The 14,075-nt window shown below is 40.5% G+C and overlaps 2 protein-coding genes across 2 annotated transcripts; both read left to right on the forward strand.

Moving 5' to 3' along the window:
- Nucleotides 1-1,801: 1,801 nt before the first annotated feature.
- lrit1a (leucine-rich repeat, immunoglobulin-like and transmembrane domains 1a) lies at nucleotides 1,802-6,396 on the forward strand. Its single transcript, XM_031735153.2, has 4 exons — nucleotides 1,802-1,923; nucleotides 2,361-2,821; nucleotides 3,684-3,989; nucleotides 4,309-6,396. Exons 1-4 carry the CDS (start codon nucleotides 1,802-1,804, stop codon nucleotides 5,373-5,375), a joined length of 1,956 nt encoding a protein of 651 aa, XP_031591013.1. The 3' UTR covers nucleotides 5,376-6,396.
- Nucleotides 6,397-6,787: 391 nt separating this feature from the next.
- On the forward strand, nucleotides 6,788-9,663 carry lrit2 (leucine-rich repeat, immunoglobulin-like and transmembrane domains 2). Its single transcript, XM_031735197.2, has 3 exons — nucleotides 6,788-6,922; nucleotides 7,144-7,934; nucleotides 8,849-9,663. Exons 1-3 carry the CDS (start codon nucleotides 6,813-6,815, stop codon nucleotides 9,661-9,663), a joined length of 1,716 nt encoding a protein of 571 aa, XP_031591057.2. The 5' UTR covers nucleotides 6,788-6,812.
- Nucleotides 9,664-14,075: the final 4,412 nt, after the last annotated feature.

Genomic DNA, 14,075 nt, shown 5'->3' on the forward strand with positions numbered 1-14,075 from the left:
GTCTCATCAGGATCAAGAATCTGGATAAATTTAGATGGTAATGTAAAAAAAAAAAAAGTGCTACTTACTGAGAAAAACTCTTTCATAATGAAGTCCAAATGTGCAAGAAGTGTTATTTGCCAATGGCACTTTCTAAAAACAAAGTCTGTGTAGCTATGTAATGTATTAGATATATAGATTTCTTTTTAATCCTTTCACAACTGAGGGTGTTTATACACTACTTTTTTGACCCCCGTTGATAATAGTGTATAATAAAGCAAATGGTTTTTGCACACTAAGTATGCCAGTGCATCTTAAAGAATGTCTCTGGTTCATACAACATGTAAAGACGGCTTTACTGGCTTCTGTAAATGAGATTACCTGCTTGCCATACAATATGGAATATTTCTCCTTTCAGCACAGGGGAACGTGATTGCTCTGGTTGCTCAACTCTTTCACAGCCACAGAACAGAGCTCCGCAATTCTTAAACCATATGTAACCTGCGAGTTCAAGGGATTTTAATTCAAAAGGTCTCAGAGGACAATGAACAAAGAAAAACACTATACTCATGGATGGATTCACAAATACTCTAAATTCTCACCCATATGCTTTTGCCTGATTTGTTTCCATCTATTTCGAGTGTTTTTATGTATTTTGTGTCTCCCCCAATGAAAAATGATTTTTTATTTGATTTTATGCACGCCCTCTCTGTCTATCTATTTTCAATCTATAGGGTTTGTTACTCTATCAAACCTTTAAAATCTGTCTGCTCTGACCTGGCTATGACATAAAATGTGGATTAAATTTGAAAAGGATTGTTGCCAAACACTCTAAAGACTTGTAATGCTTAGTTTCCAGTGTGATGAAAGCTTAGGGAATGCAGGGCAGGTGCCAACCAATGTGTAGTATTTACCTACAATGGAAAACAATTGGAGGTATTTACCTACTAGTGTGGGAATGTGTCCAAATAGGTCACTGAGGTGAAATCTAAAGGCCAGGAGGAGTCTCTTTCACTCAAACTTCCTTGGAAACATAATTTCCTTGGTAACACAGTTTTTTTCTTCCATTCTTTTATTATGTCAAATTATGTTGGCACTACTTGGATCCCTGTTGATAGTTAGTTTATATGTATAAATGTAGCTACATTGATGACATCACTGATGTGAGGGAAGTGATATATTCTGATGTGATTTTGTAGGGATTTATTTACCTAAACATGCATTTGAAAACCCCCGTTTTTGCTTCAATTCGCTTGTAAATACAAGCAATAAAAGATCTTTGTGCTAAAATTATTAATTAATTTTAATTCTCCAGGTGAAAAAGATGCATAAATAATAGAACTTTGAATAGGACTTTCCTTGCGCATAGGTCCCGACGTGGGAGCCACAGGGTATGATATAGGGGCCACCTTGTGGCAAAACACGGTCCACTCCACTTCCAGATTAACAGTCACGGCAGGGCTCAAATAAACATGCTACATTTGAGGCAAAGAAAAAAAAGCAAACATCACAGTGGATTATGACCATTTCGGAAGTGTTTTTCTGTGTTAATAAATAGGGACGTCTCTGCGCAGCCTATCCGATTCCGGGATGCAATACGCATCCAGATGAAACGAACGCCAGCCTTTTCGCTAATCCTTGTCTATCCTTTTTTATCTCGGGACTCATAGTAGTCTGATCACTATGGGGCAGCGAAGCGGTGGGACAGCGCCGTACGGATGACATTCCAGTAAATGAAAGAGAAAAAAATAGTCTGATTGACTTCAGTGGGCGCAAAGTGGGCGCATGTAGGCAAATTGCGTATGCATAAAAGTTGGCCAAAATGTTCCTCGTCCTGCTGCTGGGGCTCTACGTGGCCACGGGTCAACTTTTTCCCCCAGTGAGCGCCTGCCCTTCGCAGTGCAGCTGCTTTTACCACAACCTGAGTGATGGATCAAAGGCGAGGTAAGTTGGATGCCCACAGTGAAATTAATGTATCTTGTGTGGTATTTTTTCTTGTGTGTGTGTGTGTTTGTTTTGTTTTGTTTTGTTTGTTTGTTCTTTTTGCACAGTGATGCATTTTGTCATCATATGAGGACAGATGTTTGCACAGAGGTGAACACGTGTACAAAAGATAATTCAGGGAGTGCATGCCGCTCCAATTTTATTTAATGCAGGATTATCTTTCAAAGGCACTTTCAGGCTTTCATCTATGCTTTTTTGTGTTTTGGTGGGACGGGGAATAAGTATTTTTTAAAATCATTATCCGCATGAGTTTTGCTGCTTGTGAACTTTTGAATACACATTTGTTGTCATTAATTGACAACAATCAGGTTTTAGTGATTCGTAAACTATGCTCAAATGTCATTTGTGAAGTTAACACAAATATGTCCGACTTTTAGGAGCGTGATTTGCAATGATCCCGATATATCTCTCGTGCCTGTCGGGTTTCCTGTTGACACCTCCAAGCTGCGGATTGAGAAGACATCCATCCAGCGGATACCCAGCGAAGCCTTCAACTACCTCTCCAATTTGGAATTCTTGTGGATGTCTTTTAACACGCTGTCCGCCTTGAACCCGGACAGTTTCCGGGGGCTTTATAACCTGGAAGAGCTTCGGCTGGACGGGAATGCCCTTACCGCCTTTCCTTGGGAATCTCTCATGGATATGCCCAGCCTCAGACTTCTCGATTTGCACAACAACCAGCTCACCTCCCTGCCCGCAGAGGCCACCACTTACATCAAGAACCTCACCTACTTGGATCTGTCCAGCAACAGCCTGGTGACCCTACCTGCAGAAGTGCTGTCCAATTGGCTGGCTGCAAAGCCTGCACAAGGGCCAGACAGCTCCAAGATGATACTCGGTGAGAGGCAGTGCTCATCCTGACATCAAGTCTCCCTTTAAATCCTTTAAAGTGCATTTTAGGTGCATTGTTTTCCTCTGTGCTTAATGAAAGTGTGCTAATTTTTTGTAAAGCAACTTTTTTTTTTTTTTTTTTTTTTTTTTTAAAAAGCAGCTTAAGATTACATAAGCAATATATAATTTGATAACAACAGCTGTTTCTGGTGGGTAAAAACGTCCTATAAAAAGTAACATTGGAAAAAAGTAACATTTTGTCTTTAATATGAAGGTAACAATTTCAATAATAATTTTTGAAGCTCTTATAATATTATTATTTCATCTTTATATCCCATATTTAATAACTAATATTAACAGGCTGTATATTGACATCTACTCCATGCTTTTTAGAGTGTAACATAGCAGATTTAAGATGTTTTTGTTTAAAACATTATCTCTTATAATGGGTGGATTTAAGTTACATTTTATTAAAGAAAAGAAAAAAGAAAAGCACAGTTCCAATTGTATATATACAAAAATACACACAACTCTATGCACTCTGTTGGTGGAGGTGTTGTGATCATCAAGGAGTTTCTTTCTATCTATAAGAAGCATGACAATTGTAGAGAGTGTGAAATGACAGCAAAGTTTGACCTTGATCTCTAGTCAACTTTCAACTTTCACCACCGTCATCATCATCATCATCGTCATCATCACAATCATTGCCATAGTCATGGCCATGATGTAGTTTATGAATTAAATATTAATCCTCTTACAGGATTAACATCCCAACATCCACACCAACCATCTGTAGGCTGGTCTATCACGTTGTCCACAGCTGGATACTTGTCTTCCTCCTGTAGCCTCACTTGTACCCTTGCCCTTAGGTCTCCATGACAACCCCTGGGTGTGTGACTGCCGGCTCTATGACCTGGTGCAGTTCCAGAAGTCTCCGACTCTTTCAGTGGCTTTCATCGACACGAGACTACGATGTTCAGCTCCGGAGAGTGTGTCAGGGGTCCTGTTCAGCGACGCAGAGCTTCGCCGCTGTCAGCTTCCACGTATCCACACAGCTGTGGCACGAGTAAGGAGCGCTGTTGGAAACAATGTGCTGCTCCGGTGTGGGACCATTGGCGTCCCCATCCCAGACTTGACATGGCGCAGGGCAGACGGACGAGCCCTCAATGGAACAGGTGAGTCAGCAGCTATTTGGATGCCAGAGTCTTTCGCTGGGTTGTGCCCGAGATAAGATGATTTTGTGTGCTCTGTAGTGCTGCTGTTAATTAAATAGAGAGCCATGAGTGGAGTTAGTAAGTCTGAGTGACATCTATTGCCAACACAGTGAGTTACGCAACACTGATCATCAATGCAACATTGCGTAATCACCAGCTTGTTGTCTCTTTTCACATTTGTCAAAGGGGACATGTCTCGGGTGTCAAATTACATTTTTTTTTAAAAATCTTTCTTCTGTAGTTATTTTATAACTGTGTTATTCCATCTCTACCACTACAGTCCAGCAGGAAACCTCAAAAGAAGGAATCACCTGGTCAATCCTCAGTGTACCAGCAGTGTCCTACCGTGATTCAGGGAAATTCATCTGCAAGGCCACTAACTACGCAGGGAATGCAGAGGCTGTCATTTCCCTCGTTGTCTCCAACTCGCCAAAACCAGAGGGGAACCAAACCAACAATGACAGGAAGCCCAAAATCAAAAAACCAAACCAAATGGGCAAAGCTGCCTACCAGGAGAAACTGGTGGCCAGATATGTGGCTCCAACCTCTGCCCCATCATCCTTGCCAGCCCTGGATCCTGGCCTTCTGCCTGGTGTTGGGCCTGATCCTGGACTATCCAGTTACAGCCTGGCTGAAGGAGCCACCCCAGGGTCTGCCACCTCCCCCAACTCAGATGCACTGCTGGATCTGGAAAAGACAAATCTAAGTAACTTGGCAGCTAATGCCTCATCGTTACAGCAGGACCCGGACAGAGTGGTCCGCTCAGTAAAAGTTGTAGGGGACACAGACAATACAATTTCTCTAAACTGGAGAGCCCCGAAAGCCAAAAACACAACAGCATTTAGTGTGCTCTATGCGGTGTTTGGAGAGAGGGACATGAGAAAGATCAATGTTGGAGCTGGGCAGAACCGCGTAACCATCGATGGTTTGGTGCCCAGGACCAAGTACATTGCTTGTGTGTGTGTGAAGGGTCTGATCCCCAAGAAGGAGCAGTGTGTCATATTTTCCACTGATGAAGCAGCTAGTGCTACTGGTACCCAGAAGCTGATTAATGTTATTGTGATCACAGTGGCCTGTATCATTGCAGTCCCGCTCACTGTTATTGTATGCTGCGGGGCACTGAAGAGACGCATTCAGAAGTACTGGGGAAAGAAATCAAAAGACATCCAAGATTCATATGTTACATTTGAAACACTCTCACCCGGCACAAAGGCCAAAGGGCTCGAGGGTGAGTATTTGAACAGACTGAATCCCGAGGAGTCCAACCGGCTGCTGTCAGCCCGCTCCAGCCTGGACTCGGAGGCCACAGCTAAGATAGAGGGACAGCCTAATGAGTACTTCTGCTGACGTCATGCTCCAGCTCCGGCTCCTGCTCCACGTCATCTTCCCCGCACTCACCCACACTCACGTCACAGTCCAAACCCCAAAACTCGTTCACATGTCCACCAGCACCCTCATCCCCATCTCCACCCACATCCGTATCCCCAGCATTACCCATATTCTCCCCCTCAGCAGCATCCTGACGTCAGTCCCCCTCCAACGCGCTCCCATACACCCACGCCATGGGATTCCCCCCCTCCCGTCCCTCCTCGCTGGATAATGCCACCAACTCCACCGCCACAGAGAGCCAACTTCTATCAACGGACTTTTGCACGCTGCACAATAATGGAAATATCAGTTTAAAGAATTTGGGCAACTGGGTAGATCTAGAAAATTTCATGTTTCTTGCAGATGTAGTGAAACTCACTGGACTGTTACACACATATTCATCCATTAATATTAAACTCCAAGCGCTCATGCTTTTATGCCTAAAAGAATGTTTTTTATCACTAAGCCTGTAAGAAGAAAACATGATGCATGAAGTGAAAGAGCATAGCAGACTCTGTAAAGTTTTATTCCACCTCACGTGCGCGGCCCAGCGAAGAAACCTCTCCAACCCAATCTGATTAAAAGGGAACTCAATGGTAGACAATCCATTGTTTATATCATATATGTATGTGTATGATTTGTAAATAGTTTATCAGATTATGTACACTTACATATACAGTTAATTCTGTGCCTCTGTATATATCTGTCATATGTTCTGAGAGAAGATATACACATAGGCATGGTTCATTTCTCTGGTGAATGGAGAGAAGCTGGAGCTGGAGAGAAGTACTGAAGGACTGAACTATGACACAATGTAAATAGGGTGGAGATGGTGCAAAAAGGAAACGTCAAATCATTTATATTCCCCCAATGAGACACATACTTAAAATCCCTCCACGTGACTATTTTGTGCCACCTAGAGGCATCATTACCCCCTTAAAAGTAGATCTGTTCGTTCCAATGATACTTACCTATTTGAATATAGTTAAATAAACTTTTATACTGCATGTACTTGAGTGATATTGTGTGTTCTTATAACTTTACTTCACCTCACAATAATAATCAGTTTCCAAACTTTGGCTCCGAGATACTATGGGTCTCTGTAATCTTCACTTACAAACTTCATTAAAAAATTATTACATTTATGTATCTGCATATTTAATCTCTTGGACAATATCAAACTTATAACTATTTATAGTTGACTAATCAGAATATAGAGCTATCTAAAAGGCACAGTGGGTCAGACCTAGCGACACTAAGTGTTAATCATGCGTGTCTTGCCCAAGATTTAAATGTCACTTCTTCCTGCACTGTACGTCAGGGATTAAGCTTAATAGGCTTCTCTGGTCTGCCGCACTCGGCATGTCTGGAGCACGAATGTAGCCCTCAAATTCAGGATCTTTTTTTTTGCGGACTATGGACATAATTTGTTACCTGCTTGTTATAGTTTTAATAAACATTCAGGCTTGTGAAACTTTTTCTCAGTGTTTACGCGGGTGCAGCTGTGTAGAAGACCGACATGGAAGGTAAGAACTGGTTACAAGCAGTTCAGTCCTCCTGGGGATTTCTGCTTTATTTATATGTCAGTGGGCGTATACGAGTCAGTGATACAGAATATAGTTATAATATATAGTTATATAGTTATGCCTCCAGAAGGTGACATTTGTTTTTTGACGGATCCTAGCAGTCAGTCAGATATTACAATAAATAATAACATCATCATATAAACTCTTTCTTTTAATCTTAGGTCATTAATATGTATGGAGGAGAGCGCATTTGGGGCTATACCACAGGACCTTCCACATGAGTTGACAAAAATACGAATTGAAAAGTCTCAGTTTACTGAAATACCCAGAGGGGCTTTCTCAAAAACATTGACATTGGAGAACTTGTGGTTGAACTTTAATGAAATCACACTGATAAACTCAAAGGGTCTGGAGGGTTTGAGGAACTTAACCGAGCTCCGTTTGCAAGGCAATAAGCTACGTTCAGTACCATGGACAGCATTCGAGGACACGCCGGCTCTCAAGATCCTGGATCTGAAGCACAACCAGCTGGACGTCTTACCGGAGCATGCGTTAAGGTTTTTGCCAGGTCTGACTTACTTAGACTTATCCTTCAATCGTCTTACGGTGATATCGAAGGAGGTCTTCCAAAACTGGCCTCTCTACCAAAAATTACAGAACATGGAGGAGCGGGAGGCGACAATATCTGGGCCGAACGTCGTCCTGGCACTCCACGACAACGCCTGGCTCTGCGATTGTCGCCTAAAGGGATTTGTGGAGTTCATCAGGTCTCTGAGCCCTCCGATTATATTGATGAACTCCTACTTGACCTGCTCAGGGCCGGACTTTAGGGCGGGCAAGTTCTTCCATGAGATAGAGCTACAGGCATGCATGAAACCCGAAGTCAGCACCCCATCAGCCAACATCAGCCTGCCACAGGGCGCCAACGTCACCCTGCGATGTATCGCCAAAGCAAGGCCAGACCCTTCAGTGTGGTGGACATATGGTCTGAAGATAATCAGAGGATTTCATGGTAAGAGTGTGGTGACCATAGCGTGTAATAAACTACAGCACATCTGATACTTAAACACACATTTCAATGGCGGAGGAGCAAACCTTTATTAAGATTAAGAGGATTAAAACTCGATATATGCACATGGTGATGTAAGCACCACCAATCTCCCAATCTGCACAACACTGTCAGTGTTGATTAAGAGTGTACATTGCTGTCCACCTTGTTTGGCCACCTTGTAATTAGACTTAACTTGCTGAGAGGATGTTTACTGCAGATCAATCAAACAACATGCAAACTCATAATAACCACACTACTGCCCCCATTGCTATCCCACCACTATTTCTGTTGCTGACATTCATCTGTCTTAGCTCATAAGAAATATTCTCAAACATTATAACAATACTGAGCCATTCAAGTATAATAATTACAGTCTACAATGTGAGATCACAGGAGAATAATTATTGGTTTAAACCTTTGATTTTGTGGGCGAAGCAAAACAAACCATCCTCTATTTTGACTTAAGAACAACAAATTGTTCAAGTGGCAAAATTCTAGGGAATTGTTATAGATGGAAATATAGTGCAGGCATCTTTGTCATAAGTTACTGTAAATTGAACTTTTTAGCTCCTATCAGGGTAATGATCACTTCAGCTTAGGTTTGCACAATATATAATAAGCATTAGTTGTTATTTTATGAGATGTTGTGGACTGAACAATTAACTGTTTAAAACAAAAAACAGACAATGTGTATCTATGGCTGTCAAATACAGTACAGGACTCTTTACTTCTATGTATGTTTGTGGAAGATCAGTTGCAGGACACTTTTGTTTAGTCTTTTTATTTAATTTTATTTAATGTTATAATTTTTTTTAAAATATTTTACTCTGTAAGTTTGCTGTTCCCGTAAAATAACAGCCCTAATGTCATCCCAGAATCTCAAGAAAGAGCTGATGATGACACCATCAGTTCCCTCCTGGTGATCCCCTCTCTCCATGCAGCTGATCATGGTGTCTACACCTGCACCGCTGTCAACTTCATTGGAAACTCCTCTGTCAGCATCTTTCTAGAGGTGCGGTCTGGAGGAAGCTCCCAGTCTTCACTCCTCCCAGCTGTACCGCGGGCTGGTGATGAAAATGTCTACATCGACATCCGCATCGCCAAGCAAACAATACGGGGTATCTCCATTGAGTGGTTTGCTGCCCTAGAACGTCCCACTGAAACCTGGTTCACGATCCACTTTGGTCGTGCAGATGCTGATAAAAAAGAAATAATCTACATTGGACCTGGGATTAATTCTTACTCCATCTCTGACCTGATGCCTGCAACTAAATATGAAATCTGTGTAACCCTCAAGAATCACGCACCACGCCCAGAACAGTGCGTCATTTTTGTAACAGGAAGTGACATCACTGAGATGGAACAGAGGGAGAAGCTGATACATATAGTGGTGATAGTTTTAGCCATGGTGCTGGCAGTGCCTATAGGTATGTATGCATGCACCACTGACACCAGGTTGGCCTGTTTGGACGGTATAATGGAGAGCTGGAAGAACCGAAGGAGAGACAGAGGCTCAGCAGGAGGCATGGAAAGGGAGAGGCAGGGTACCTTCGACAGTCTGCAGGCCGCCAGTGATGAGGGCCTGGTTAATAAAGATTCCAGTGAAGACAGGAAGGTGAGGAGGAGGTCAGATGACAGACTGAATAAGGCCAAAGCTGACCACAGCAGACTCACAGCTGAACTATATTAAAAACCATCAGTTAAAACAACAACAGAAAACATGACAGTGACCTTGTTATAGAACAATGTCTTATTTTCTATTTTTGGAATAAATAATAGAAATAATAGATCTACAATACTGTGAAAAAATCTTGAGCCACCCCTTATTTCTTGATATTTTGCTGTTTTTTTGAAAAAAATTTTTTTTGTGTGTTAAGCCACTTAACATTGACGAGAATCATTCATGCATAATAAAAACACTTGTGCCTACACATAACAAACAACTTAGTAACAAACCTATTTTAAATTCTATCTTTAGGCACTTTGTTTCAAACAGCCTGTTGCAACAGATCATTTCCCCATTTCTTTAGTCTATGAAAAAGCCAAAGCTAACACAGTTGGATAGACATAAAAAATATGTTTGCTTCAACAAGGTGAGTTTCAAAGTGCTATTAGTTGAAAACGTCTAGGCATGGTGTGCAGAATATGCTTTAAAAGAAAAGAAAAGACCTGACACATGCCCTGAGCGATGCATTGGGCCCTTCAGCTAGAGTAGATGGATCAACAGATCTAGAGCCCAGACCTCAACCTTTTTGAAGAGAACAGAGAACAGAACAAAAGGCAGCCAACATCCAAAGAAGACTACTAAATTAAATTACAAGAAAGCCTGTCTCATAGAGTTAAGGATGCGTTGAAAAGTATAGGTTTTCATACCGGATATTGACTTTAAAGCTCATTAGAACTCTACAAACTCTGTTTTTGTCTTATATACTATAATTCTAAAAAATTTGGCATGTTTTAAAAAAATTGTTGCACTTTTTTCCCTTTATCCTAGCAAAACATGCAGAAATGAGGAGTGGCTCAAGATCCAGTGCTGTTAGGCTTATATTACTACAATATTCAGGGGAATGATTATATTTTCTGCCTTGCTTTTAATCTCATCTCTTCCTCTGTTCTAGGCCGAGGAGGTTGTTGCAAAGATGTGAATGATGGCCGTTATGTCAAGGATTTGCACCAGGGTAGAGACTGTGCTGAAGTTGATTTTTCTCGGTCTGAAGTATAATACATCTCTCTTGTCATCACAATGCAGCATTTTTAACTATCAGTAATAATTCATTTTATAAGTATTTGTACTTAAAAACAATAACAGAAAAGAAAAAGCTTTTGCCATTGATTTTAATCAGAATATCAAATGACTTTCTAAAGAAGACTTTTTCCCAGCTCTTCCAATGATGGATATTAGCTTCTTTATCAACTATTATGTGTTAGCACTTAAGCATTATTCTTTGGATTTACATGCGTGTTAATTTTACCTCATTTTCTTCTTGTCATGTCAAAAGTGTAAGTTAGGATGGATCTTTAATTAGAAAAAACAGATGGTTATTATGTGAAAAAACTGCACACCTTGTAAATAGAAAATGTTCTAGTTAAATTTTTTGTGTGGTAGTGCATATATACCTCAACATGTTTCATGTGTGCAGACTAAAGTGGTTGTTTTACTACATTTTCTATAAATTCTACAAAGGTTTTACATCAAGCAAGCACATATGCAGAATTAGTGTCAGTTACTATAGATTCTTATAAATACCCAGCAGAAAATATATTTTGCTTTAAAACATACTGTGTGTTGTCATTGTCTTTTTATCCCTTTTCATAGTTCTGCTAAAGCAGGATTATAAGGGGAAAATCTCAAAGTAGGGAGAAAACCTCACCTTTGAGTCTGGTTTTATGTAGTTTGCGGCTACCAGAAAACACAACTTTATTGGAATCAAATTGTTTTATTATTTAAGTTGTATGTTCAATATTTGAAGATAAGCATAGCCTTAAAGATCAAATTGCAAAAATTGCACTTGATTGCATCTGAGTGAAATTCATTCATAGTATAAGTTTATGCACATAGGAAGTTTCCTTTTTATGGATAATGTACTGAAAAGCATTGAATTTGGTTTTATTCATTTATTTCTTTAAATCCTATCTCAGTCACCGTACATGTACGTCACAGTACCCGTCTCTGTTCTGTGTAAACACGCCACACAGCAACGACGTATCACACATGATCTGCACTGACCAACCCGCACAGATGGCACATCAGATATCCTTTGGCCAATGGCATTGTTCATTTGACATAATACCCAAACACTGGCATCCTCTCCAATATCCCCTCCTGCCGTCACTTTATGATCAGATCACACAAACCCTCTCCTCCAACTCCATGTGTTGTCCCCTGTGACGCAAGAAGATCAGTTCATCTCTGACGGGGCTTGCATGTATTCACTTAAGATCGGGGTTTTAAATGACTGGCTGAGATTGGCAGCTCTCATTTTCTGGAGCACAGATACATCTGCTTTCTTTCTTGTTCCGATGTGTTTATATGATTTGTGGGTGGGGGATTGATGCTGCTTTTTGTTGTAATCCTTTTCCACTGCCCATGACACAATGCAATGTAGAATTCTATAAACACACAATTTCAGCTACTTCAGCACAGAACAGCACAAGATTTTATCTTATTTTTTCCCCACTTGCCCTAATGTTGCCTAAAGCAGTGCATTATTTTTACTGACCTCAACAGTAGCAACATAAATAAAAGAAACATTAACCCTCTACACAAAAGCATTTACTTTTCTTTTTAGTAAGGAAAACTAACATTTTATTTACCTTTTAAAACTTCTGTTGCTTCAAACATATTGTGGGTGCTTTGAACCTTTCATGCTTTCTTTCACTCTAAAGCATCAATGCTCTTTGCAACTTTCCACTCTGTAATCCTCTGTCAAATAGCCCAGTAATCCTGGCTGCCTCTTACATGTCATAATGCATGATCATTTGGGCTTCTCCTCATATTCCCTCATTTCACTCCAGAGCATTAACAGCTTGCAACATTGGGAAAAAAATGGGCAAAAATGTGAGTTTGGATCCTCAAAAAACTTTAAGAGTGTGCTGACCTGCAAAAAAAGCGCATCACAGTTTTACAGTGAAACCCTGTCTATATGTGGATTTTCTTTTATTATAGTTTTGTCTCCATCGTACTGGAGGCATAAGCACGTCAAATGTGTCAGCTGAGGTTGCAAAAAGTTCAGTTTCAGTCACACACATCTTGTCGGTTCAAACTAGATCAGGGCAGATGGACTTTGCGTTTTAGGCCGCTATGCAATATTGTGCAAAGATGAACAAGTTGGTTTTTTGGATTAGAGAGGGTAATCTGCAAATTTCATGTTTTATGTAACTTTGAAATAGTGTGCATGTTTGGCTGATGTCTACACAAATACCCAGAGATTGGTTTAGTGTAACTTCATAATTAGTAGTGCTGACATTGACATTGAATCTGAGCAGAGCAAAAGGGCTTGTATCAGCATAATACAATATATTACATATTTGCAGAGCTGGGAAGTAATGAGTACAAATACTTTGTTACTGGACTTAAGTAGAATTTATCTGAGTATTTTTTTTAATGGAAACTTTTTTACTTTTAGCCCTACATTTTTAAACAAATATCTGCACTTTATACTTCTTACATTTTAACTTGTTACATTTGGTTTAACATTTGAGGGGAGTTATAATTTCATGTCATTGCAGGCCTTCAAACATCAAACTGATTTGAGCCTAAGCAGTAACACATTAAAGGCAATCCTGTGTATTAATCACTAGGGGATGTTGGGTAACAAGAGCTGAAAGATGCAAAAAAAACCTGTGTGCCACAGTCTGGGGTTAAAGTGAGCCAGTGATTTTTTTAAAAATTGTTTGTTTTCTGGGGGTTTTTGGCACCGGAACGACTGCAGGTGTCCATAGGTAAGCTGTTGTAGCGGTACTTCAGCATCTAGCTAGCCCTACAGAAGAAGAGCGACCATAAAGGGAGTAATATTTTGTGGCAGGTAATTTCAAATGCAGCATTTCTATCAGCTTAACAAACATCAGCAATATGGGGCGCCGTTTATGCAAAATAAAATGAGGCGGGCTGACTGTGGTATTTAAAGGTTGCATGAAAATAGTCTGCAGTTTAGTGCAGGATAAACTGGTTAGTTTCCTGTACTGTGATGGATTTAAAGTGTGTGTGACTGGTGTACAGTGAGTGTGGTGCTCATGGTCAAGTTAAGTTACATAAAGCGTATTAGAGATTAATATGAACTTTAGCTGATAATGCTTAGATTCATTCATCCAATTCTAGCTAGCTGCATACCAGCTGCAGAGGGTGTAATATAAAGACAGCGTAAATACTGTCAGTGTAGAGGATGGAAATGAGCCAGGACAACTCATGAAACACCTGCTCACATCTGGTTGAATTCAGTTGTGCACATCCTCAAAGAGCAGCAGGTCAGCTAATCACAGCCTGTACATTGAGAAAATCTAATGAAGCACTCAACAGAAATTATTGTGAGCTGTGATTCTTTTTCCCCACACTGAGCCATTACAGCTGATTTTAGGGTCCCTCCACCTGCTGAATCCCACTTT

Source organism: Oreochromis aureus, linkage group 13 (assembly GCF_013358895.1).
Source record: "Oreochromis aureus strain Israel breed Guangdong linkage group 13, ZZ_aureus, whole genome shotgun sequence".
In the NCBI taxonomy this organism is placed as follows: domain Eukaryota; kingdom Metazoa; phylum Chordata; class Actinopteri; order Cichliformes; family Cichlidae; genus Oreochromis; species Oreochromis aureus.